Source organism: Canis lupus, chromosome 19 (genome assembly GCF_048164855.1).
Source record: "Canis lupus baileyi chromosome 19, mCanLup2.hap1, whole genome shotgun sequence".
NCBI classification, from domain to species: domain Eukaryota; kingdom Metazoa; phylum Chordata; class Mammalia; order Carnivora; family Canidae; genus Canis; species Canis lupus.
In genome coordinates this window covers 45,579,244-45,606,401 of record NC_132856.1, presented here as the reverse complement: position 1 = coordinate 45,606,401, position 27,158 = coordinate 45,579,244, and the positions used below count along the sequence as shown (strand labels likewise).

The following is a 27,158-nucleotide window of genomic DNA, read 5'->3' as shown; positions in this document are numbered from 1 at the left end:
CCCCTTTATAAGCGCTGAAGCGGCTCTGGGGCGAGCGGAGCGCAGGGCGCAGGGGCTGGACCCGGCGCGAGCGAGCAGAGCCGGAGCGTCCTTTGTGCCGGGCGACCGCCCCGGGATGCGTCCGAGCTAGGAGTCAGGTGGGGGGTCCGTCGTGGGGAGGGGGCCGCGTTGGGGAAGAGGTCCTCGCGATTAGAGACAGAGCACGGGATTGGGGAGGGGGCCTGGGATCAGAGAGAAGCCCCCAGAACAGGGAGGGGACTGAAAAGGGGGAGGGGAGACCCAGGTTGGGGAGAGAACGCTAACTGGGAGGGCGCTCGGGAATGTCAGGGGGACTCAGATTTGGGGGTCAGTCCCCGGGTTATCCGGGAAATGCAGAGACAATCTCAAGGTGGGGAGGGGGCCGGGCTGGGGGTGGGTCTCAGAATTGGGGAGGGGGCACTGGGAACCAAGGCTAAGGGAGGGAGGGCACCCCGACTTTAGAGAGATGGGGACAGCCAGATGCTATATGAGGGGCTCCAAACTGGGTATCCGGGTGTCCGAGCTGAGACACCCCAGGATTTTAAGTGGGGATTCCCAATTTGCAGATGAATGGAGGAATCCAGGCTGGACTGCAGCGGGGAGGGGACCCCTCTTGATTTGCCTGAGTCCGATGGAAGAGGGTCTTCCCTAAGTGTGAATGGCCATGGGGAAGGGGCGCCCTACTGTCTCCCTCTCCTTTTGGCCCAGGTCCTGTCACCACATCCCCTTCAGGGAGGAGGCTCTGGGGGGCTTCATACCAAGGTGGTCCCTGTTGTTCCCTTAGATCTGGAGTTGGGGTGGTGTCCCTTCTCCCAGGGAGTACACCGGGTCTCCCAAGTGAATGCTGGGTGTGAGTCCCCAAAAGCCCCCAGTTAGGATCCCCAGGACCCATGAGGGGCACCCAGTCCCAAGAGGGGGGCAGCTCCCAGCACCTCCACATCTGACCGTGTCCTCACTGAGAGACACAGACTCTTGCCTCACCCCTTCAGCTCCATATGTCCATATGGATGTTTGTGGAAGTCCTGGCGTTTTGGGGGCACAGGCACTAGGAAGTAGAGGGCTGGGACCCCAGGCCCAGCCTAGGCAGGAGCGACCCCCATTTCTGTGCACGGGGCTTTGTTCCTCTCAGCAGCATTAATGGGAGACAGCCAGGATGAAGAGAGGGTTGGCGCTGGGCCCCAGCGGGGGACGTGGGGGAAGGGCAAAGAAGGAGGGGTGGGCAGATCGTGGGACCTCAGAACCCAGCAGCTTCGCTGGCTTGCAGACATTCTCAAATGGAAGGTGTCCCTCCCCCCAGGAGGTGGGGGCTTTGTGTGTTTGTATGTGTGTCTACCCCATGCTGAGAGAGGTTGTGTGCCCGTGGAGGGTCTGGGGTCCTCTGTGAGTCTAATGTGATCGAGGTTGTGTCTTTGTCAGGAAACTTATGCCAGGGGCCACATCACCAGGTGGCAAAATGATGTGTGCCCGCCAGTCACCAAGGCCACATTTATCCAGCCTGGTCTGTGCCAGGGACTAGCATCACCATGTGTGAGTGTGTGTGAGGAACTGTGTCTGACGGTATGGCCTCATCGAGGGGTTTATGTGGGGAGCCTGAGACTGTGGGTGTGTGTCTTTGTGCAGAAGACGTGCTGCCTGCCTTGTAAGTGCCCATATTGTCTCTCTTTGTTAATGTCACTGTGAATCCGAGTGTGCGCGTGTGTCTCCCAGGCTCTGAGTCTGGGGTGTGTGGCTGCATGTACAGAAAGGGGGTCCTTTCCATGGGATTGGAAGTGTGGACCCTGACCAGAGGTGACGTGAGATATGGTCTGTGTGCAGAGTTGGGGAGCTAATGGGGGGGGATGCTGGGGTTTAGGTCCCAAAGGGGCAGCCTGAGATGGTTTAGAAGCCTGACTTCCATTCTCCTCTGAGGAGTTCCATGATCATGCCCATGCACACAAACATGCCCTGACTCCAAGGCCAGAAACACACACATGTGCTCATGGTCTCTGCGGAAGGGCACTTGGACCTGCAAATCTAAAGACCACAGTGGATCTCTTATGCTCCACGCAGTACACAGAGCTGCTGCAGACCCATGCACATATCCACACATCACAGGGCACAAGTTCACATCCTTGCCTGGACACACACCCCGACGCACACCCAGGCACACAAAAACGCCTGCTGGCAAACTCACCCACATTCAGTTCCCACTGAGAGAGGCACGCGCGCGCGCGCGCACACACACACACACACACACACACACAACCTCTTTCCAGGCCGCCCCTCCTCCAAGGCCCCACAGGCCCCTGATTGCATATGCATGAGGCTCGTGCATTATTCATGAGGGGACGAGCCCCAGACAGCTGTGTAAATGCTCACCTCTGGCTGCTCTGGGGAGGAGGTATTTTAAGAGAAGGGGTGTGGGTGTGTGAGGGTGCAAGTGGAGGGAACAGAGTGCATCTGGGAGGGCATGTGTGCACGTGGGAGGGTGCACCTGAAACTCACTGTGTTGGATCACCTCTGTACATTTGCATGCGTACATGAGGATTTGTATACGAAAAACTGATTTTTTAATTTGACATTTCTAGCACTTCACAAGCTCATTCCACCCTCTGTGGTACATGCTGGATGGTCTCCATTTTATAGGTGGGGAAACTGAGGCATAGAAGATGAAGCAGCATACAGTCATACAGTGTATGGAAAATAGAGGCAGAGCTTTTTTTTTTTAAAGTAATCTCTACACTCAACGTGAGGCTCAAACTCAGGACCCCAAGATCAAGAGTCACATGCTCCTTCAACTGAGCTAGCCAGGCACCCCTGGATGTAGTCTGTGCTTTTAACCAGTCAGTGTGTGTGTGTGTGTGTGTGTGTGTGTGTGTGTGTATTCTCTGAACTCACCCCTTCCTAAGGCCCTCTTGGGGCAGGTGCAGCCCAGAGTCCTGCCCAACCCTCTAATACCTTGCCAGGCCTTGAACAACCATCAGGGGACACCATACTTATTTAAGGTTCCAAGGTGGAGAAATGAGGACAGCCTGGAATGGAGGCAGAAGTTGCTGAGGTTTATGGGTTGGTGGTTGGGGGCACCATCCCAGGGCCTGGACTCTGCCCTGCTGTGCAGCCCTAGGCAAACTGCTAGCCCTCTCTGAACCAGAGGAAGGCAAGGAGACCAAATGGGCAGTGTCTCCGCACTGCCTCCCTAGAGTTCAGCACCACGGATAGGTCCCTGGCTAGCCTCCCAGTAGGGCCTCTGGGAGCTGGGAAAGGACGCTGGGGATGGGACCAGTTGTCCTCCACAGCCCCCATTCTGGCTCTGTCTACACTCCCCTTCTCAGGGCTGTTTTTATTAGGGTAGGGGGGCAAGAGCTGAGTTTATAGAGGATGCTCTAACTTGCCATTTGTCCCCACCTCCTGAACCCCAATGAGGGGAGTGGTACAGAAGGCTGGGAGACTTTAAGGAGGGACTATCTCCCCAGGGTTTCTGGTCTCTGGAAGAATGTGAGGGCTGGAAGGGCACTGCTGTGTCCCAGTGCCTGGATTGGGTCTTACTTATAGTTGGCACTCAATATAAAATATGTGCATTTTATTCCTGAGAGCCATAACCCCTAGAAAAGGCTGGACCTACAACTGGAGTTTCTCTGTAGACCTAGGAAGCATCTTCACTAGGCAGTATGAAGTCAGGAAGAAGGTGGGGTGGGCAGGGGTGAGGCCCCTGCCTCCAGCTGGGACTTGGCAGCCTCTCAAAAATCTCAGAAACCAAGAATAGAATCTTGGCGACAACCAAATCCTGGAATTGAAGCTGAGAATCGTGTCAGTCAGCAAACCCAGATTAAAGGCTGGCTTGGAGGCCAGCCTACTGCCAGGACTGGGAACCCCAGGCAGACTGGGATTGCCACCTGCCCTCTAGGAGCCCCCAGTCTTACGGGTGAGGCCAGCCTGAAAAATGGGATTTTGATCTTAGTTGTGTTAAGGTCAATATTAATGAAAACAACAGCTCAAGGGAGCTTTGCTGGCTCAATTGGAAGAGCATGTGGCTCTTGATCTCAAGGTCATGAGTTTGAACCCCACGTTGGGTGTAGAAATCACTTAAATTTAAAAAAATTTTAAATAATAACAACAGCTTAGATTTACTCCTTCATGCCAGGCAGTTCTAGGCATTTTAAATGTAGTGACTGTGTTTACACATTTATTCCTTCCAACTACCTGATGTTAACCCTATCTAACCTACAAAGAAACTGAGGCACAGAGAAGCTAATCTACTTGCTCCAGATCACACAGCAGGGAACAGGTAGAGAAACAACCCCAGGTCTGATTCACTCCAGCACCCATGCTTCTGATGTGAGATTTCACTGTTGGGATTCTGAAGTCAGCTGGTCCTGGGTTTAGATCCTGGATCAGCCCTTGCTTGCTAACTATGTGACCTTGAGTGACACACAGGCCTCTCTAAGCCTCAATTTCCAGATCTGTGAGGGGGGGCACTTGGTCCTTCCACACTGACTGTCTGGGAGGACTGTACGTCTCCCCCATCTTCCCTCTCTTTCCATCTTGTTTTCCAGGTCCAGGATGGGGACCACATCTGTCTGGGCCTCAGGCCTCCTGATGCTCCAGATGCTGCTGTTTGTGGCTGGAGAACAGAGTGAGTTGGCTTGTGAGGTGGGAGAGGTTGGGTTCGGGGGTACTGACCAGATGGGGAAGCTTTTTAACTCTGGAGCCTTCTCCTGCTGGCTCTCTGGCTTGGTCTGGAGAATAAAATGAGAATAGATGAAAAAGGTCTTTGAACAGTCAAAAGCGAACAAGACACCTGAGAAGTTATTTTTAGTCATTGCCAGTGGAGGCTGGAGGTTTCTGCCTCTCACTGTTTTGCTGAGATGAGCTGAAGAGAGAGAGGGAGAAAAAAAAAAAAGAGAATAGTGCAGAGATTGATTGGTGATGCCTGCCATGGGTGGGGCAATAGCAATAAGGTATATGTGACTCTACCTGGCATCTCCCCAGTGGTAGTTAAAAGCCCAGGCATTAGAAATGCCTCCTGATTTGCTCTGTGATCTTAGGCAAGTACAATGATGTCTCTGAGACTCAGTTTCTTCAACTCCCCTCCCCAAAACATGATGTGACATGGCCACCTCTGCCTATAGTTATGAAAATCAAGTGAGCTGGGGCACCTGGGTGGCTCAGTGGTTGAGGGCCTACCTTTGGCTCAGGTCATGATCCTGGGGTTCTGGGATTAAGTCCCAGATCAGGCTCCCCCCAGGGAGCCTTCTTCTCCCTCTGCCTCTCTCTCCGTGTCTCTCATGAATAAATAAATTCTTTAAGAAGAAACAAATCAAATGAGCTGATTGCTATGTATGAAGTGCCCATTAAATAGAAGGTACTCCACAAACACAAACATTTCCCTTCTAATGGCTGCCTCTTACTTAACTTTGGGGAAACTATGACTCAGAGAAGGATAGTGACTTTCCCATGGTCACACTGTGTGTCAGTGACAGAGAGTCAGTTTCTGGCAGCCAAGATCTGGATTTTTAAAAAGATTTTATTTGTTTATTCATGAGGGACACACAGAGAGAGGCAGAGACACAGGCAGAGGGAGAAGCAGGCTCCCCATGGAGCCTGATATGGGACTGGATCCCAGGACCCCAAGATCACTACTTGAGCCAAAGGGAGGCCCTCAACTACTGAGCCACCCACGCATCCCCAAGATCTGGATTTTGAGTGGAGGCAGAACTGTGAAGGTATCTGACCCTATTACTCCTCTTGTGCTCACAGACTGGGGTGCACATCACAGATCTGTTGACTGCATTATGATGTTGTAGGCAACCTACCCTCTCTGGCTTCAGTCTCCCTATCTGTAAAGTGAGGGGAATAGCAGTCCCCACTGGTCCTTGTCTTTGAGTCAGTCCCCTTTCCACGTTCTCCACTCCAGGCACACAGGACTCCACTGCTGCTGCCTCCGCCAACATTGACAAAGGGCTCCACATGCAGAAGGTGGGGTCAGGGTTGGTCCGGGCTGCACTGGCAGAGCTGGTAGCCCTGCCTTGTCTCTTCACCCTGCGGTCATGGCCGGGTGCAGCCCGAGAAGCCCCTCGGATCAAGTGGACCAAGGTGCGGACTGCATCGGGCCAGCGACAGGACTTGCCCATCCTTGTGGCCAAGGACAATGTGGTTCGAGTGGCCAAGGGCTGGCAGGGACGCGTGTCACTGCCTGCCTACCCCCGGCACCGGGCCAATGCAACACTGCTCCTGGGACCCCTGAGGGCCAGCGACTCTGGGCTTTACCGCTGCCAGGTGGTGAGGGGCATCGAGGATGAGCAGGACCTGGTGCCCCTGGAGGTGACAGGTCAGTTGGGGGCAGGGGAGAGGATAAAGCTGGGAGGGGGAGGGACTGAGCCTGAAGCTCACCCACAGAATGTCACCTTAGAGATCACTCCTTGAACAATGATTCCCTTTCAGTTCTTCTGATAAATTCCCAAAGAAAGTCTCCTCTGGGACTTCCCTTTCTTTCTCTAACATTTCTCTCTCTTTTCACTAAGAGAGAGCAAGTTCTGGCTGTCTCTTGTGGATCACAGTATTTTATAGGCTTTTATAACTTTTTTTAAAGTCCCTTTCATGGTTACCTACTTTCACATAAGACAAAGGATATTGACTTTCTATTTTAAACAGGAATGCCAATTTCCTTTTGCAATACATTTATGTTTTTTTAATAAAATAAATTTGTTTTAAAGGGTGAGGTTTTCTTTTTAAAGTCAACTGAAAAATATATTAAGTAAATAACAGTTCTCAAATACCTGTTTAACCAACTCCTGTTTTAAATTCTTTCTGTTGAAGTATCTAGTGTTTCTCATTTCCTAACTGATCAAGATAAATGAAATAAAACAAAATTTTAATTATTAAAGCAAAGTCCTAGAACAGGGTATGGCACAGTAGAGCGCAAAAAAATAATTGACAGAGGACTAAGTGAATGACCATTGTGTGGAAAACATCCTTGGTGGATGTGGCTCCTTTGTGTGGATTCTTGCTGGGAAGTTAATTTCCCTTAACCTATGTTGGTCATGGGCAAGTCCCTGCATTCCCCCAGCCCCCTGGTCTTCCTCCACCCAACAGTGTCTCACTGCATATTTTATGGGACCAGCCAACTATCCCCTTTCCAAGGCCTTGCTGCTCAAAACTGATAAATCTTGAAGAAAACTGGTAAATGGTGAAGGAAGTAAATTCCACCTCTGGGCTTCAATTCATTAATTCAACTAAACACTTATTAACACTACCATATGCTAATCTGGTGCTGGGGACATAATCATAACTGAGATGCAGCTGTTGCCTTCCAGGAATTCTGATAAAATAGAATAAAAGGTTTCGTTCCTTTGTCTTGCTCAGACATTTCTTTCATCCCCAAAATGGAATTGGAATTTCACTCACAGTGAGCCCATTATTGATGTTTCACATCCTGACTTACATGTCGCCTCCTGCAGGAAGTCTTCCATGACTCCATTTCCAGGCTGAACAAGAAACACTTGATTTCCCATTGCCACCTGTGCTTCCCCAATCAATGCATGTACTTAATTCTTTTTTTAAAATATTTTATTTTTAAGTAATTTCTACACCCAATGTGGGGCTTGAACTCACAACCCCAAGGTCAAGAGTTGCATACTCAAACAACTGAGCCAGGCAGGTGCCTGCCCCAGCATGTACTTATTTCTTAAAAGGCAGAAACTCTCTCACTCTTCTCTATGCCTCCTATCACCTCCAGGGTCTAAACCTGGGCATGGAGAGTGTTATTTTTGAGTCAGATCATCCCGGATATGAATTTTGGCTGTGCCTCATACTGGCTGTGTGGAACTGGACATGTCCCTCAAACTCTCTTAGCCTTAGTTTTTTCCTCTGGAAATGGGGATAATCATAGTGTTGTTGTTAGATTTCAGTAAGATCATGCTTATGAATGCTTTTTACACGGTAAACATTTGACAATTTCTAGCCCTTTATGGCCATTGTTATCAGTTATCTAAAAATAGGGGTATATCATCTGGAGTGGTACAAAGCAGCATAGGGGAGCAGGTCTATTATTATCAAACTGGGGGAAGGGACTTTTTGCAAGAGGGAGGTCTGTTCTTGAAGATTCCAGCATAATCAGCTCCTCTCCTGGATGTTCCCCTGCAGGTGTTGTGTTCCACTACCGGGCAGCTCAGGATCGCTATGCACTGACCTTTGCAGAGGCCCAGGAGGCCTGCCGTCTCAGCTCAGCCACCATTGCAGCCCCACGGCACCTGCAGGCTGCCTTTGAAGACGGCTTTGACAACTGTGATGCCGGATGGCTCTCTGACCGCACTGTTCGGTGAGGGGGTACATAGAGTTGGGACATGGAGTCCTAACCCCTGGGAAAGATGGTCATTGGGGGCCCCAGGTGCACACATTTGAGAGGGACCCCCCTCCTTGTCTTGTCAGGTATCCTATCACCCAGTCCCGTCCTGGTTGCTATGGTGACCGTAGCAGCCTTCCAGGGGTGAGGAGCTATGGGAGGCGCGACCCACGGGAACTCTACGATGTGTATTGCTTTGCCCGTGAGCTGGGGGGTAAGTCTGGGGCTGGCAGGACACCCCCACCCCCACTTCCCTGAACCCCCGTTACCTTCCCCACCCCCATGCCTCCCTAAGTCCTTGCCTAGCTCTCCTAAGTCTCATCCCTCTCTAAACCTGCAGCCAGAATCTGGGCTTACCCTTCTCTGAGCTTTCCTTCCCTCCCTGAGCCCCCCTCCTTCTCTGTGCTCCTTCCCTCTCTCTGAGACCCCATCCCTGCTCTGAACCTTTTTTCTTCCCTGGCCCAGCTCCCTCCTCCTACCCTCCTCTCCCTCTCTGAGCCCCCCACGCCAATCCCCTCCGTTTCTCTGAAGCCCAACACACTCAAGGGTCTGAGTTACCTTATTTGTAAAAAGAAGCTAAGGCCCTCTTCTTAGCACCGCTTGAGAAGTAAAGACGACGACCCGGCGGGGCGAGCCCATCTGCCACCACCCAAACCCGGCCCTCCTGGGGTTTAGAGTGGGACCCCCTTCCCGGGCTCCGGGGGAGGATCCCCCAGGCCCGCGTGACCTTCACCCGCGCCTTCCCGCAGGCGAGGTCTTCTATGTGGGCCCGGCCCGCCGCCTGACTCTGGCCGGCGCGCGTGCCCAGTGCCGCCGCCAGGGCGCCGCGCTAGCCTCGGTGGGACAGCTGCACTTGGCCTGGCACGAGGGCCTGGACCAGTGCGACCCGGGCTGGCTGGCCGACGGCAGCGTGCGCTACCCGATCCAGACGCCGCGCCGGCGCTGCGGGGGCCCAGCCCCGGGCGTGCGCACCGTCTACCGCTTCGCCAACCGCACCGGCTTCCCGGCGCCCGGAGCGCGCTTCGATGCCTACTGCTTCCGAGGTGCGTGTAAGGGCGCGCCCCGAGGTTGCAAGCCCAGGTCAAGGCCACGCCCCCGGGAATTTTGCTTTCTAGTGGAGGCGGAGCCCAGACGCGGGAGAAGATCCTTGGAAACAAGGTCTGCGATAAGCCACGCCCTCGGGGTAGGCCACGCCCCCAGTGCTGGCTTTTCCCTGCAGTCCCGCCCTGGGGGTAGGACCGCGGCCCGAGGCGGCCAAGCTGCCAGCGGGAAGTTCTGTTTAGAGAGTGGGGTGTATCTCTGGAGATCCCTGAAAGACACGCTCCTGGGTGGAGCATATTTTAGCTGGAGGCTTGTGCATAAATATCCCCTGGGGAGGAAGTGCTGCCTTGATTAACCATGGCCCCTGGACAGGGTCACACCTCCAGGGACTAGACTAGGGAAGACCCCAGTCCTTGGAATGGGACCAAAGCTTCAGAAGCTGCACACCTGACTTCAAGGACCCAAGTCCAATGTGCAAGGGGAAAAAATATACTTTGTAAGAAGGCAACGCTCATTAGGAGCTTCCCCCCCCGTTGGGCGGAGCCACAGCCCTGGTGTGATCTGTCCCCCAGGATAAGTGTCCACTGCCTGAGCTTTACCCAGGAGCCATGCTGTCTCTTGACCTTGACAGTGGGTCCTAGCTTGAACTGTGGGAGTGATAACTTCACACCTCCCTCTCTCAGTCTGGGGGATCCCAGAAACCACCCAGAGGTTTCAGAGACAGAGGGGCGCAGAGAGAGATACACAGAAGGTCTGTGCTGCAGCATGTTGGAGTGGGGGTAGATTTCAGCCAGAACTTCCCAGCCAGCCCCTGGACCGAACACAACCTTTTTGGCTTTCTCTCATAGCTCATCACCCAACACCACATCAACATGGAGACCCAGAGACCCCCTCATCTGGGGATGAGGGGGAGATCCTGTCAGCAGAAGGGCCCCCAGCCCAAGAACTGGAGCCGAGCATTGGGGAGGAGATGGTCACCCCTGACTTCCAGGAGCCTCTAGTGTCCAGTGGGGAGGAAGAGCCTCTGATCTTGGCAGAGAAGCAGCAGTCTCGGGAGACCCCCAGCCCTGCCCCTGGAGGCTTCACGCTAGCCTCAAGGCCCTCCCTGGAGGCTGAAGAGGCATGGCTGAGCCCAGCGACCCCCAGCCCCAGCAGCCTTAGCACTGCAGTGGGCACACACACGGAGGCAACTCCAACTGGCCCCATACCCAGGAAGAGGGGACGCTTTAAAGGATTGAATGGGCGCCACTTCCAGCAGCAGGAACCCCAGCAAGGCCTGGAGATGGGGCTTGAGGCCGGCACCCAGCCCCCGACCCCAGAGGCTCCTGGGAATCACGTGGAGCCTCTGCTGGCCACCGGAGCCACAGATGCCTCAGGGACTAGCCGGAGCCAAAGCCCCTGGGCTGTGCTGACCAATGAGGTGGATATGCCTGAGGCTGGTGAGTGGGGTTCAAGGGGGAGGTGGGACCTGCCTGGGGATCTGAGGGGGCACAGGAAGAGGCTCCAAATCCCAGCTGGGTCCCCAGGCCCCACCAAGCCTCAGAAGCCCCCTCTTCCTTGGGCCTGGAGCCAAGGGCACTCAACAGAAGGAACTGCTGAGAGATAATTAGAATTACTCTTGTTGATATTGTTGCAGGTTCCCCTGGTGGCAGGAGCCCTCCAGAGTCCTGGCTGTGGCCCCCAACCGTGGTCCCACCTAGCATCCCAGGCCCCAGCAGGGTCCTTGGCCTGGAACTTGAGGAAGCCAAGGGCCCCAGTGTGAGGCCAGCCACTCCTGACCTGCCCTGGTCCCCCTCAGAGGGCACTGCCCTGGCACCCAGCCCCTCAGAGGGCCCCAGCTCTGCTTCCTGGGAGGTAGCTCCCATGGTCTCTTCCCCAGACCTCCCTGTCATGGCCATGCTTCGTGCCCCGAAACTGTGGCTTCAGCCACACCCTACACCCCTCCCCACGCAGGCCGACAGGGTCAAGGGGCATAGTGAGGCCATAGCCACCATCTCACCCTCTCCTGCCTCAGATACTGAGGTTATCCCCCAGGACCCCATCCATCCAGAGGTGCATTCCTTGTCCCTCTCCTCAGTCCCAACAGGACAGGGTAGAGAGGCCACATCCTCAACAGTCGGCAGCCACAGAGCGGGATATCCAATAGGTTTCTCGCAGACAGCCACAGACACACAAACTGGACCCAGTCCTGACTCTCCCAGGGCAGACTTTGGAGAAACTGGGGGGACCAGCCCTACTGGGCTCAGCAAAGCTGAGCTCCCCAGATCCACTCCACAAGCTTCTGTGGACAGGAATGTGGAAGATTTCGCCCCCACTGAAACAGCCATTGAGCCCCCAGGAGTGAGAGACATCTCGAGGTCTGACTCTCAGGCCACCATGGACGAGGCACAGGGCACGTGGCCCTCACTGCACAGTGAGGGGTTGGACTCTCTCCCCACATCTGCACCCTCGGGGGTCCCCAGAGTCTTCTTGATTCCTGGGGTCACCCCAAGTTTGGAACCTTGGGCTGCTATAAATGGAGAAGCCATGTTGGGGCCCACGGATTCCACAGCCAACCTGGATCCCAGTGATGCTGGTAGGATTTGGGAACCTGGATCCCATGTGGTTGAGGGAGCCGAAAGCCCCCCAACCTTGAGCCCTCAAATGGCTGTGAATTCGAGCATGGCAATGTCCCTCTCGTCCCCGGACCCAGGGGACAAGGTTGGGGTCCTGGCTGTGTCCACAATGACCTCCTCAAGCTCCCAACCCCATCCAGGGCCAGAGGGCCAGGTGGTGACCCAGGGAACACTGGGAGACTTGGCCCCTTCACATGAGGGTAGTCCCCCAGGGGAGCCTGGTTTTCCTCCTTGGACACCGAAAGCAGCTGGCATGGACAAGCCTGTCTCAGTTTCCTCAGGAGAGCCTACAATGCCAGGGGACACCCCCAGCACCCATCCGCCTGCCTCCCTGGACCCAGAGGAGTTTGAGCTGGAGGTCCTGGCAGGGAGCCCAGATGTGGAGGGCTTCTGGGAGGAGACAGCAAGTGGAGAAGAGCCGACCCTACCAGGGATCCCTGGAAACAGGAGTGCAGAGGAGGGTGAGTTCAAAGCTTGTGACCTCCTCCACTGTGGCCAGGGCTTGGGGAAAAGGGGCTGGGGAGCCCAGAGCTGGAAGGAAGGGTTATACACAGGGGCCCAGGAAGGTTTTTAACAGGGGAATGATGTTGGAGCTCATCAGGCAGAGTTGAATTGCAGAAAGGGTGTTCCTGGAAGAGGTACCAGCTGAGTAAAGGCCAGGAGGTGAAGTTGCACCATTGTTTTGATGCACAATGAGTAATGGGGGAATAACGAGGCATTGGATGGAGTTTAACTTGGGAGATGATTCCAGTCAACAGATCATGCTCGTGTCCACTCTGAGCCAGACAGTGCTGTGAGATACTGGGGTCTGGCCTTCAGTGATGCCTCAGTCCGGAAGACACCCCGGGGTGGGGCTGGAGGGAGGAGGCATGGCAGGGAGGGCTTTTTGGTCAAGTGGGAATTGCAAGTAGACCTCCAGGGAAAGTGGGTACTGGGAAGAGGCAGAAGGGGTGGGCATCACCCCCATTTTGTAGAGAGCAAAATAAGGCTTAGGGGAAGCATGACTGCCTCCTACTCAGTGGCCACACTTCAAGCAGAGCCCAAGTCTGTGGAACTCTTAACTGTTCTATGTCCAGAGGAGTTCCGAGAAAGCCGAATGCCCTATTCTCCTGGGGCCAGCTCAGCCTGCAAATTCTGGCTTTTTTTCCTCCCCTTTGGCCAACTGAGCCTTAAAAAAAAAAAGAAGAAGAAGAAGAAGAAGCAGCTAATTAAAAGACACTTTTTCTGAGTTCCAAAACACTCTTATTAACACAATTGGTTTTACAGTTGCTCCTTTTTTCGAAGGCTAAGTGTCTTGGCGCTGCAAATAGCGGATGCAGCGTTTCATTGCCCATCCTGTCACTCTGGGCTGTGTCTAGGACTGCTCCTCTTTTCTCAGATGCCCAGGAGGCAAGTGGACTCTGGGCAGAGGCGTGAGCATCAATAAAGGCTAATGCTTATTGGTACCTGCTGTACGCTTGGCTTGTTTTGAGCACTTTACTGGAATCAACTTAGTTAATCCTTAAAATGTCCTGGTGGAAGAAGTTCTAGCAAGAGTAGAGAGACTGAGGCATGGGAAAGTCAGGTGACTTGAGCAGAATCATATAGCTGAGGAGTGTAGATGATAAGATTTGAATCCAGGCCATGTGACAACAGTGTGTCTCCAACACTAGGTAGTACTTGTTTCATTGCTATAAAACCAAACAAACACCTAAGGTCCTGGGGAGGGGGTGAGCTCACCCAGGCAAGGAGCAGAAAAGAGAATGGTGGTGGGGGATGGGCAGAGGGAAGGAGGCTCAAAGCTAAAGGAGCTAGAGAAGGGGTGATCAGAGAGGTGGGAGGGAAAACCATGTATAAGGGGGTGCTAAGGAAATGCTTTGGGTGGAGCCCCCAAGACCACAGCTGGATCTCTCTTGGATTCTGCTGGTTTCTTGGCTCCAGACTGAAGCCAGTGGCAGCTTGGGTGGAGGGAGGCAGCCAACGCTGGGGGAGACCCAAGCGCCTACCCACCCGCCCGCTTGTAGCAGAAATGCTAATGAAGCCAAAAATAAAAGCAGCACCAGTGAGCGACTGAGTCACCGCCAGCCCGTGGGTAGGTGTCGGCAGCTCAGGGCACCTGGTAGGGCTCACGCGTCCCGGCGCCCGGCAGCCCCATGCGTGTGCACACACGTGCTGGGGTGGCACCAGGGACAGATACAGCCAGCCACAGGCCCCTCTGGCCATCCATGGGGGCACCTGCCATCACCCCACGGACAGGCGTCAGCCACTACAGGAGGGCCAGCAGCTTTCATTCAATTAACAAGCAATTACTGAATGCCTGCTGTGTTTCAGGCCCCATCTTGAGACCAAGTCCCTTGTCCTCTGGAAGCTGACATTCTAGCACTTTGCCAATGATGGAAATGTTCTGGAGCAATGCTGTCTAATATGGTAGCAACCAGCCACGTGTGGTTACTGAGTCCTTAACATGGTTCATGTGACTGAGAAACTGCCTTTTTACTTTTATTCCATTTTAATTTAAACTTAAATAACTATATGTAGCTGCCATGTGGAACATCACTGCTCTGGGGAAAGGCACCAACAAATAATGATAAATCTAGTAAATAAGAAATTATATTGGAAATCAGAAAGTGACATGGGGCAAAGAGAAAAGTAAAGGGTGGGGGATGCCAGTGGGCATTTTCTAGCTGTGACAGGGGGTCAGAAAGGCCTCTCTAGCCAGATGAAATTTGAGCAAACCAGCGGAGGTGAGGGAAGAGCCATGGGGAGATCTAGGGGAAGAGCATTCCAGGCAGAGGAAGTAGCCTGTACCAGGACACTGAGGCAGAACCCGTGCCTGGCATGTTGTAGGAACGGCAAAGCCAGTGTGGCTGGAGCAGAATGAGCCAGGGGAAGAGAGGAGGAGGTAGGGCAAGGAGATGTTAGGAAAAATTCCACAGGGCCCCGTGGGTTGCAGTAAGGCTTTTCCTCATAGGGTAATGGGGAGCCATAGAGGGACCTAAGCAGAGGAGGGACATGACCTGATTCAGGTTTACATAGGCTATCTCTGGCGGCTTTTGGGGAAAACAGCCTGTGGAGGGTGACAGCAGAGATCACACCTGTGGGTGTGAGAGAGGAAGCAACTGCTTATCACCATTTCAATTTCTTATGAGTCCCTGGACTAGGCAAAAACAGAAACAAGTTCTAGGTTATAGGGGCCAGAGAGAGGGCCTTTTTTTTTTTTTTTTTAAGATTTTCTTTATTTATTCATGAGAGACACAGAGAATGAGAGGCAGAGACACAGGGAGAGGGAGATGCAGGCTCCCTGCAGTAAGCCTGATGCAGGACTCAATCCCGGGACCCCAGGATCACGACCTGAGCCAAAGGCAGATGCTCAAACACTAAGCCACCCAAGTGCCCCGAGAGAGGGCCTTTAACTGAGCCTCCAGAGCTTTGGAGGGCAGTCTTGGTTCTTGTACTGTTCTGCTGTGTTAATTTAAGCCAGGCCCTGCTCTTCTCTGGGCGACGGGTCTAGTGTCTGTGCAGTGGAAGATGAGATACTGTCCTGACAAGGGATAGGGGTGGCCTGGGATAGGATGAGAATTCTTGCTCTTCCTCTCCCAGGCCCCAGGGTGGAGACCACCCACAAAGGCATCTGGCCTCTGAGAGGGGAGAGGCAGAAGGAGACTCAGCTGCCTCCCAGGAAAACCCAGCTGATGGGGGTAATTATGGAGGAGGGAGACAAGGACACATATTCCTAATGCTCCCTGAGTGTCAAGTCCATACTGAGCAATGCTGAGACCCCTTAAGATGCCTCAAATTGATATAGACAGAGCCAGACAGGGCATTATGGTCAGAACTGGGAAAGAGATGAACTGTTTTTATTTCTATCTGGTAGATGAGACAACTGAAATTCAGAGATGTAATTTGTCCAGGGTCCCTAGTGAGTGGCAGAGCCAGGGATTGAACTAACCTCTCTGATTCCAGAGCCCATGGTTATAACTACTATCATCTACCACCTGTCCATACTGTAACCACTGAGACTGCATCAAAAAAGATTGAGCCACGAGAATGAGGGAGGTGATGATTCCCACTATTGCTAGTGATGCTCATACCCCACTTGGGACCTTATGTCCACCTCTGTGCTCCAAACTGTGGGAAGTACAATGACCATCAGGGCATGTCCAGAAGAAAGGGACAAGTCAGGGAGGCTCTTAAACCCACATTCCAAGAGACTTCCAAAAAGAAGCTTCAGGAAACCCATTCCAGTTCAGTTTGCATACGCCGAGTGGTCTATAGCTGCTCTGGACAGTTCCTGAGGGGAGCAAGATCCTCATCACAGGAGCATGCAAGAGGAAATTGGTAGCTGCCTGTGAGAAGTTATAGAGGGGACTCCACGGAGAGGGTTTTGGGAGTCTTAGGTCTGGATTCTGGGAAGGCAGACAACATGGTGGCCTACTTCCTCTCCACACTGCCTGTCCATTCTGCAGCCCCCTTGGATCCATGCGAGAACAACCCTTGCCTGCATGGCGGTACCTGTAAAGCCAATGGCACCATGTATGGCTGTAGCTGTGACCAGGGCTTCACCGGGGAGAACTGTGAGATCGGTGAGTGCCCCACATTCGGAATCTGAACCTAGACTTGTTTGAACCAGAGCCCTGGGGTCTACCCTAGCGGACATTCCCATGAGGATTCAGGGATCACAAAATGCTGGCTTCAGATGCTCCCTTCCCCTCTCCCTCTCCTTGGATCCAGTAAATCGGTCTCAATTAGCTGAACCAGCACCAAGCAGCTGGGGATCAAGGTTCAGGTGTGCTGCCTCCCATTACTACCAGGCAAGGATTAGAGGGGAAGATGAATGATAAGGCTCAGACTCCTCCCAAATCCAAGGGGGCTCTTCCTAGCCCCCAAAACCCCAACACAGGAAGCATGACAAATTATGAAATTTTAACTTAAGTATAAATGATATCAATCTTGAGCTCTGCACATTATTTCATTGATTTCCCAACCACACTACTAATTATAGAATTATAACAATAAATATAAGCAGTATAATTTATTGAGCTCTTCTTTTGACCCTCCACTTACAACCACCCTTGAAAAGGTGCTATTTTTATCATCACTTGGCAAAAATTAAAATGAGTCCCAGGGAGGGGAAGTGACTTGCCCAAGTCACACATACTTCAGGCACTGCCTACACAGGAATTGGTAGGAGAGCTCAAATGATATCTAGCTCCACCTACAAACAGCTGCATGCCTCTGTGCAAGTCCTTGCGGGTGCTCTGGAACTCAGTTTCCCTAAGTTCCACATTCTGAAAAGACCCTCCATCTTCGACATTCTGTGAGTCTGCTTGCCAGAGTATAACCTTCAGTGTTCTGAAGTCCAATGGAACATTCCACACACTGGCTCTCAGCTGGCCCAGTGGCATCTGCTCTCATTAATGCTAATTCATGTTAATTGTGTGAGGTTCCATCCCCTTGACCTCCAGAGTCATTGGGCCATCTGTGCAGACCACTGTTGCTTCACTCAAGTCCAGGATGGATGGTAGGATCATGACCTCATCTTCTGCCTGGTTCCTTATGGGGACTGGGAACCAAGGGGAGGCTGACCTCTGACTCAGTCCCATCCCACCCTCCCCAGATATTGATGACTGTGTCTCCAGCCCCTGTGAAAATGGAGGCACCTGCATTGACGAGGTCAACACATTCGTCTGTCTTTGCCTCCCCAGCTATGGGGGCAGCCTCTGCGAGAAAGGTGAGTCTGCCAAGACCCTAGAAATAGCACCAAGAGTGGGGTGGGCTGCTGGGCTGCATGTGTCCCTCACATGCTTCTATTTCTGTGGCCATGAGTTGAACAGATGATAAATTGTTGTTTTGGGATAAAACTCACAGGATATAGACTTATCCTTTATAAAGTGTACAGTTCAATGGCATCCAGTACATTCATGGTGTTGTACAACCTCTCCCTATTCCCAAGACGTTTTCATCACCCTGATAGGGAATCTTGTATCCATGAGCAGTCACTCCCCATCCACCTCCTTCAGCCCCTGGCAGCCACTTGTCTACTTTCTGTCTATGGATTTGCCTGTTCTGGACATTTCATATCCATGGAATCCTGCACTACATGTCATTTGGTGTCTGCTTTCTTTCACTCAGACTGATGTTTTCCAGATTTATCTATATTGTTGTGTGAATCAGTGCTCTGTTCCTTTTTTATGGCTGGATAATATTCCATTGTAGGGATAGACCACATTCTCTTTATCCATTCATCACTTGGTGGATGTTTGGGTTGTGTCCCCCTTTGTGGTTAATGTGAAGAGTGCTACTGTGAACATTCGATATAAGTTTTTGTTTGGACACTAGATTCCTTTCTTCTCATCCCATTCTTTTTGTTTATACCTGGCTGAAATGGCTGGGCCACATGGCAGTTCTGTGTTTAACATTTGGAGGGACTGCTAGACTGTTTCCCACAGTGACTGCACCATATGACATTCCCACTGGCAATGTACAAGGGTTCCAGTTTTTCCACGTCCTCACCAACACTTGTTATTTTCCTTTAAATTTTTTTTTTTTAATTTTAGCCATCCTAGTGGGTGTGCAGTGGTGTCCCATTGTGGCTCTGATTTGCGGCGTTTCCCAATGACTAAGAATGTTGAGCATCTTTTCATGTGTTTATTGACCATTTGCGTAGCTTTTTGGGACAAATGTCTACTCGATTGAGCCTTTTGCCAGGAGAGAAATTTTAGGTAGTCCTGAAGCCCATTTTCTGAGTTCCCAGATCCATACAGAGAGTACAGCCAGATCAAAGAAGGAGACTTTCAGAGTTGGGATGAGAGGGGTGGGTGTAATGGTCTCCAGTAGAATCACTTCCTGCAGCAGAGAAATATGGGAGAGGGGAGGTGACTGAGGTAGGGAAGAGGCTCAGGGGGATGGGGACAGGAAAAGGGGTGATCTGGCCCCACAAGGACCTTGGGTTTGGCCCTGTCTATGGTGCACTTGCTCATGGCCAGCGGGGTAGGGCGTGGCCCAAGGCCAGTCTCCCTCATACTCCCATCCCCCCTCTCAGACACAGAGGGCTGTGACCATGGCTGGCACAAGTTCCAGGGCCACTGCTACCGCTATTTTGCCCATCGACGGGCATGGGAGGACGCCGAGAGGGACTGCCGCCGCCGAGCTGGCCACCTGACCAGCATCCACTCGCCTGAGGAGCACAGCTTCATTAACAGTAGGGACTTTGGGGTGGGAGGGTCCCTTTGCCAGGGCATCCTCTAGGGTCCTGAAGACACTACCTTTCTGAAGCTGTGTTCATTAATGCAAGCCCTGACCACTTTAATTCATGTGTCCATTTATTCACTTATTATTTCACAGATTCACTTCATTCATTAAGTCACCAAATATTTACTGAGTATCTGCTATGTGCCAGGCACCATTCCAGGTGCTGGGACACAGCAGTGAGTGAGACACAGATTGTCCTGTCCTCAGGGATTGGCATTCTTATATGGGGGCTATAGGCGAACAAGTAAATATCTAATTAAATAAGTCTATACTGTAATTTAGCTGGTCCTAAGTGCACTGATGACAAATAAAACAGAGCCAGGGGAAAGAGGGCAATGAAGAGGCATCTGTGAAGTGGGGGATGAAATGAGGATGGAGCTCTGCAAGAAATCTAGAAAAACCGTATTGCATCAATTAAATCTGGCATTTATTGATTTATTCATTATCCCCGTGCCATTTGTTCATCCATCCAATTATTCACATTTCCCCCATCCCATCCCCTGGTAATTCTTTCATTTGTTAATTCCCTGGTTCCCTCATTGTTGTTGTTGTTGTTGTTTTCTACCCTGAATGTAATCAAACACATGCTTATCCTCAGTGACACTCAGTGACTAACTCCCTCACTCAGCCACCTGCCTGCCCTGTCCAGCCCTGCCTGCTGGCTCTCCTATCCCTTACTCCCGTTTCTGCAAAGATCTGACGCATCTCTGTTTTTTCCTTCCTCTGGCTGTTTGCTTAATCCACAAATCGTGGCAAGACTGGGGCCTAATTCCAGCCTTTTTCATGCCTCCTCCCCGACCCCCACTCTCATCTGTGTGGGAATCGAGGAGACCAAGGGCTTCCGGCCCACACAGAGGCTGTGGGAGGGGCTGGGGTCCTCCTTTCCCACACTTTCCACCACTCCTCCAGCCCATACCCGAGGCTGGGGAGGGGTCGGAACTCCGTTCTCAGGATGCCCCCACCTCGCAGGCTTTGGGCGTGAAAACACCTGGATCGGCCTGAATGACAGGATCGTGGAGAGGGATTTCCAGTGGACGGACAACACAGGGCTGGTGAGTGCCAGAAGCCAGGCTTGGGTCTCCCTAGAATGGTGGGATGTGTATGAGCCTCGTGGGCTCTGTGCTTTGGCCTGATTTTACCCTCTTGTGCAAATCAACCACAGGTCCTTGTGGCTCTGAGATTCTGGAGTTGGCAGAGGAGCTTCAGCAAAGCCCCAGATGGCCCTTGACTTTCCAGGCCTTTAAACACTTGGCCCACCCAGTGGCTGAAATTATAGACCTAGGACCAGGACCTGAAGCCTCCTCTTGCTCACTGTCATGCCCTCCAGCCGTAGACTCCAAGATATTCCCACTTCCTGCCGTCTCCTTTATCACCTCACTAGGACCTCTGCAGTAGCCTCCCAGCCCCCTCCACAACACATGCACTTGCTACCTACATTCCTGCCCCTCCACCTGGCAGCCATGGGAACCTTATTTAAAAAATTGTGGTGAAATTTACATAACATAAAAATAATTCTAAAGTTTTCTTTTAAAAATTTTTTATTTAAGTAATCTCTACAGCCAACACAGGACTTGAACTCACGATCCTGAGAACAAGCATCCCACTCTCTTCTGAGTCAGCCAGGCACCCCAAAATTAATCATTTTAAAATGTGTAATTCAAAAAGAAAAAATAAATAAAAAAATAAAATGTGTAATTCAGTGGCATTTAGTACCTTCACAATGTTGTGCAACTGTCACCTCAGTCTAGTTACAGAATATTTTCATCACCCCAAAAGGAAAACCTATATATACGGAGACCTTCTAAAAATCATACATCAAAAACAAATTAATTAAAAAAAATAAAAATAAAAATCATACATCAGATCAGGATTCTCCCTGCTTTGAGTCCTCTCAGACTCCCTATTGTTCTCAAGATAAAAATCCACCTCGTCCTGCTGTGGAGAACAGTCTGGCAGTCCCTTAAAAAGGTAAAGTCGAGCAGAATTGCCACATGACCCAGAAACTTCGCTCCTAGGTAGATACCCCAAAGAAGTGTAAGCAGGTACTCAAACAGGTATTTGTACATTCATGTCCATAGCACTCCAACTCACAACAGCCACAAGGTAGAAACAACCCAAATGTCCATCAGCGAGGATCCCTGGGTGGCTCAGCGTTTTGGCGCTTGCCTTTGGTCCAGGGCGCGATCCTGGAGTCCCGGGATCAAGTCCCACATGGGGCTCCCGGCATGGAGCCTGCTTCTCCCTCTGCCTGTGTCTCTGCCTCTCTCTCTCTCTATGTCTATCATGAATAAATAAAAAATAAATCTTAAAAAAATAAAACAAAAACAAATGTCCATCAGCAAATGAATGGAGAAACAAAATGTGGTCCATCCACATGAGGAACACTATTCAGATAAAAAGCTGATATGTGCTACCATGTGCATGAAACTTGAAAACATTGTGCTCAGTGAAAAAAAGCCAGAGATAAAAGGGCACATGTTGTATGATGTATGATTCCATTTACGTGAAATATCTAAAATAGGCAAATTCGTAGAGACAGAACGTAGATCCGTGGTGGCTTGGGGGCAGGCCAGAATGGGGAGTGATTGCTAATGGGGACAGGATTTCTGTTTGAAAGGATGAAAAAGTACTGGGGATAGACAGTGGTGATAGTTGTACAGTGTTGTGAATTGTATTTATGCCAATGAACTAGACACTTAAAAATGGTTAAAATGGTAAATTTTCTGTTACAGGTATTATACCCCAGTTTAAAAGAATCCATCTGTTCTACTGCAAGAACTGGCCCTTGCCCACTCACTGACCACACTGCAACTCAGTCTAGCAACTCTGACCCCACTGGCCTCTGTTCTGTTCCTCAAACAGGATGAGCACTGTCCTGCCTCTGGGCCTTTGCACTAGCTGTGCCCTCTGCTTGGAATTCTCTTCCCTACCCGCATCGTTTCTACCCTTGGGTCTTCAGCTATCCCCTTGCCTCCTCAGGGAATCCCTCCTGGACCTTTGTTCAACTATTTGTGTAACAGTGACCCATGTGGAAAATAGCCTATCAGGGAGAAAGGAAGAAGGTAGGAGGGCTAAAGGAGAGGTGACGCAATGCAGTGGAGGCCACTGTCAGACAGAATGGTGACCACTGTGGAGATGGAAACACTGAGTCCTTAAAGTTTGAGTGGTCTGGCCAGGGGAGTCCTGCAGTAGGCAGTGACAAAGCCTGAGCCCCCCTGTTTCCCATTCCTGCAGCAATATGAGAACTGGCGGGAGAATCAGCCTGACAATTTCTTCGCGGGTGGGGAGGACTGTGTGGTGATGGTTGCACATGAGAGCGGCCGTTGGAACGATGTTCCCTGCAACTACAACCTCCCGTATGTCTGTAAGAAGGGGACAGGTATGCTGTTGCTCTCTCTCCTCCAACTCCCCTCCAACTCCCCTCCTGCTTCTCACATGCACTGCTTTGTTGTTTCATTTAAGTTTGTAAATATAAGTCAGCCCTGCCCAGTTTTCACTACAGTGCTGTGTGAGAGTGCCTGTTTTTTCCCACTTTTGCCAACTCTATGTGTTCTCCAACTTTTTGTTCTTTGTTCATCTAAGTGGGGAAAAAATAGTATCTACTTGTTTTAGTAGTTTGCATGTCTTTAAGGATGAGAATAACCAACTGTTCATACGTCGATAAGCTGTTTGTATGCCTTTATTTTCCTGTGACCTGCTAGTTCATCTCCTTTGCATAACTTTTTTTTTAAGATTTTATTTATTTATTCATAGAGACAGACAGAGAGAGAGAGAGAGAGAGAGGCAGAGACACAGGCAGAGGGAGAAACAGGCTCCACTCAGGGAGCCCGACGTGGGACTCAATCCCGGGTCCCCACGATCACACCCTGGGCTGCAGGCGGTGCTAAACTGCTGTGTCACCAGGGCTGCCCTCCTTTGTATAACTTTCTATAGGCTTGTTGGTCTTACTGATTTGTAAGAGCTATTTACATATTAAGGGAACCCATATATGCATCTTCATGTCTACCTTTCTCTCATATTTTTGTTTATTTTTACTTATGTTTCTTTGCCAGTTTTCACATCCTTTCTTTTCACTTGTTCAGATTTATTCTTGACTCCCATCTCCTTCATTGCCATCATGTATAAGAATTGAAGAGGGGATCCTTAGATGGCTCAGCAGTTTAGCGCCTGCCTTCGGCCCAGGGTATGATCCTGGGGTCCCGGGATTGAGTCCCACATCAGGCTCCCTGCAAGGAGCCTGTTTCTCCCTCTGCCTATGTCTCTCTCTCTCTCTCTCTCTCTCTCATGAATAAATAAGTAAAATCTTAAAAAAAAAAAAAGAAGAAGAAGAAGAATTGAAGAGAGTGGGATGTATCTAGGAGGTTTCTGCCCCTAAGGAGCTCTTGGTTTGGGTAAAGGAGAGAGACACAGTCACTTCTAGACATGTGAGGCCACAGCTGGGCAAAGGGCAGGACCTGCTGAGGGATGTATTAGTCCCAAAAAGAGAGGAAACCAGTTCAGCCCCAGATGTGGCCACTTCCCTAACTTCTGCTTCCTCTGTCTCCAGTGCTGTGTGGCCCCCCTCCAGCAGTGCAGAATGCCTCACCCATTGGTGCTCGCAAGACCAAGTATAATGTCCATGCTACTGTACGATACCAGTGTGATGAAGGATTTACCCAACACCATGTGGCCATCATCCGATGCCGGAGCAATGGCAATTGGGACCAGCCCCAGATTGTCTGCACCAAACGTAAGTGGTTGTCCCGAGACACCTCAACACAGATTGCCAGCTATTTGTAGTCTCCAATTAGAATATCTTATTACTACACATTTTGATCTGACTAAATGTATCCCTGATACTACAGCCTTGCAGATAACTGAGAACTTACCAGTCTGCCCGGTGCTTCCTTCATTTCTCCTCCCCCTGAAAAGGGTCACTGCATCAGGCCACCTGCCTCTCATTCCTTTTGCCACTTGCTTGTCCTCCCTTATTTCCCTGCAGCCAGACGATCCCATCGGATGCGGCGTCACCATCACCACCACCAGCACCATCACCAGCATCACCACCACAAATCACGCAAGGAGCGTAGAAAACACAAGAAACACCCAGTAGAGGACTGGGAGAAGGAAGAAGGGAATTTCTGCTGAAGAACCAGGCAAAAGGAAGCACAACCCCCTTCCCACACCTTCTCTGGAGCCTTCACCTGGGGAGACAGAACCCAGAGAAAAACAAAAGGGTCTGGAAGCCCCCTGAGCCCCAAACCACATCCCCCATCCATAACCCTTTGTAAAAAGCTCCTCTCTCCTCTTTCTTATATACACAAGGTCCTCTTGGCAGGCATAGCCATGTGTCTGAAAAGTCAGTTCTAGTCAGGCTGAACTCTGGGAGCATCTCCCAGTGAAGGGAAAGCACAATTGGCAAAGATCATTCTTTGCACTGGTTAAGACTTTTGTTGGCACAGCTGATCACCAATTGTTGAAATAAGGCTTTGATGAGGGTGCAAGAGTGCATGCTTGGATTCACACTAAGGAATTGCTTATCACACCAGAAATTCAGGCTTAGTAAACCAACAGATGTCCTAAATGCAGGCTGAAGCTTTTAGTTAAGGTCGTTGGTTTTGGGAGTTGAAAATTACATGGAAGCACACCGCTTGAACATGACAGCTGCTGTTCCTTCACCCTGGACTTCAGCCCAAGTTCCGTCTTTGGTCTTGGTGGATAGACGGAGTGTGGAACTCCTATGTACTGAATTTTAGGAATGTTTTAGAACAACCTCCTTCTGTGCCCTCAGAGTTAGGGATCAGAGTAGTCAGAGCAATATATGGGCAATGGAGGGAAGGTGTATTGCTTACCCTCCCAGGTCCTAGTCCAGTGCTGAGATTTGGTGGTTCTGTATGTGTGGTGAGTCTCTCTCACACACACAGATGAGAGGATGTTTAGGGCTGGATGAGCCCAGATTACTTCCCCCTCCATCTCTCAGGGAGACAAAGAACCTCCTTCCTGGACCAAGGAGGTGCCAAGTTTTCTAGCTCAGTACTCATCCCCATCCCTCAAAGAGACGTTGGTAGTGCCCCTGCCCTGGGTCCCACTCCTACTCCTGCCCCATCCCCGTCTCCATTCATTGCCTGGCGGACTAGAAACGCTTAAAACTTGAAGTAGTGACATCGACCTGCGGTCATGTTGTAGAGAAATGCACAGTGTTAAATCCGAAACACACACACACACACACACACACATTTTTCTCTCATCATTTTTTAAAAATCTTTTAAATGGGAAAGAACTGACTAAATCTCTTCCCCCAAATCTGCAACCTGTAAAAGAACTTTCCAAGCCAAAGGCTGGGATTCAGCTCCCTGATCTCTGGCAGGAAAAACCCACAGCTTATCCTCCATGTTTTGTCCACTCTCATCTCCTCTACTCTGGGCAAAATCTGTGGATTTGTGTTAAAAACTACAATGAGGAATGGCCCTCTGCATGATAGAAAAATAAACAAACATGTGGTCCCAGGGTTCAGTAGAAAAGGAAATGTGTTCATTGAGTCTATATTCCTCCTGGGAAGTAATAATAGTTGACAACTATGGAGTCTATACTGTGCTAGGGATTCACACACTATCTCCTTGAATCTTCTCAATAGCCCAGTGATTTTGGAATCATTACTTCCCCATTTTACACATAGCAAAACTGAGGCTCAGATAAGAGAAAGGCACTGGTTCGAAGTCACAGCCAAGACAGGAGCAAGGATTTGGTCCTGCCTCTGTGACTTCAAACGTTGCTCTTTACTTTGGGGGAAGGGGTTGAAACATAATGGCACTCTCTCACGTACACAGGCAGTTTAGGAAAGGATTGAGAAGTGCAAACTAGACCCATATGCTTGACCATGGTCATCAGTCTTCCCTGCTATAGACATTATCCACTGCTCCACCTTATAGTTATAGAGTAAGCCCAGGGATGTACATTTGTCTTCTTGCTTTGATAATTTCTTTTGATTTAAAAAATATAATAACATATCTTCAGTAATTCATGTCATAAAATAATTTTCCTTTGGGGGTGGTGCTGGGGATGCAACTTTTTTGGGGGGAGTGGTCTTGGTTTATGCTCCCTGCCCTTGGCTCCCTTAGTCCCTTACTCTGCCTCCACCCCAGCTCCATGGTGGGAGGGGCTCTGGTCTTTTCTAAAGTGGGTGGTTTGTCTTTTAGTCTTTCCCTTTGGGATGTGCGTGTGTGTTTGCGTGTGCCGCGTGTGTGGCATGCGTGTGAGTGTGTGTGCGTGTGAACAGCTTCGGGTTCTGCTGGTTTTGCTGTGAGCTGCAGTGTTCTGTGGGTCTGTGGTATCTGACACTGTGGACATTAATGTACTTCTTGGACATTTTAATAAAATTTTTTAACAGTTCAACCTGCCTATCGCCTCCTGCAACCTTTCTTCATTCACTCAGCAAGTCCTTACTTAGCAAGTATTATGAGCTGTGTACTGTGCTGAGTGCTGGGATGATAATGGTGAGCAAGGCAGACTTGGCCACTGGGAGGTGGTCAAGGAAGGCTTCCTAGAAGAAGTGGATGGAATCTAAAGGAGTAATGTTAACTAGATGAGGAGAGAAAGAAAGGAAGACAGTTTTAGGCAACGGGAAGAGCAAAGGCAAACGTTCTCTTGCAGAAAGGGCATGGGTTATTTGGGAAACAGCAAGGAATATGTATGGGCTGGAGCAGAGTGATAGAGGTAGATAGTGGAAGGAAATTTGGGTCAGAGATGCAGAGGATGGACCATTATGGGCCATAGAGGCTGCAGTGAGGAATTTAGGCTTTATTTAAAAAGCAATGGTGGCAAAAACAAAACAAAAAGGAAAACAAAGTCAAAAGATAAATGCCAAGCTTGGGAACAAATTTTCAAATCAGAAATAGAGGACTTGTCTTAATATATAAAGAACTCCTACAGGGATGCCTAGGTGGCTCATTTGGTTA

The 27,158-nt window shown here is 50.7% G+C and overlaps 1 protein-coding gene across 3 annotated transcripts; it reads left to right on the top strand.

Moving 5' to 3' along the window:
• Positions 1-26,595, top strand: NCAN (neurocan). 3 transcript variants are annotated; one of them, XM_072786604.1, is made up of 16 exons: positions 1-137; positions 4,551-4,630; positions 5,912-6,325; positions 8,140-8,314; positions 8,425-8,552; positions 9,088-9,381; positions 10,228-10,818; positions 11,016-11,954; positions 12,267-12,455; positions 16,440-16,556; positions 17,591-17,704; positions 19,016-19,174; positions 20,194-20,276; positions 22,459-22,603; positions 23,771-23,953; positions 24,206-26,595. In XM_072786604.1, exons 2-16 carry the CDS (start codon positions 4,558-4,560, stop codon positions 24,349-24,351), a joined length of 3,750 nt encoding a protein of 1,249 aa, XP_072642705.1. In that variant the 5' UTR covers positions 1-137; positions 4,551-4,557; the 3' UTR covers positions 24,352-26,595. The 3 variants fall into 3 exon arrangements, with proteins under 3 accessions (XP_072642705.1, XP_072642703.1, XP_072642706.1); XM_072786602.1 differs by having other exon boundaries at positions 11,016-12,455; XM_072786605.1 differs by lacking the exons at positions 22,459-22,603; positions 23,771-23,953; positions 24,206-26,595 and adding an exon at positions 20,387-20,930 and having other exon boundaries at positions 11,016-12,455.
• Positions 26,596-27,158: the final 563 nt, after the last annotated feature.

Bases quoted from the DNA above. Each gene is read 5' to 3' on its own strand.
- NCAN (XM_072786602.1), top strand. From the start codon at position 4,558: ATGGGGACCACATCTGTCTGGGCCTCAGGCCTCCTGATGCTCCAGATG. The intron at 4,631-5,911 runs GTGAGTTGGCTT...TCTCCACTCCAG, and splicing joins GTTTGTGGCTGGAGAACAGA to GCACACAGGACTCCACTGCT. The intron at 17,705-19,015 runs GTGAGTCTGCCA...CCCCCCTCTCAG, and splicing joins GGGCAGCCTCTGCGAGAAAG to ACACAGAGGGCTGTGACCAT.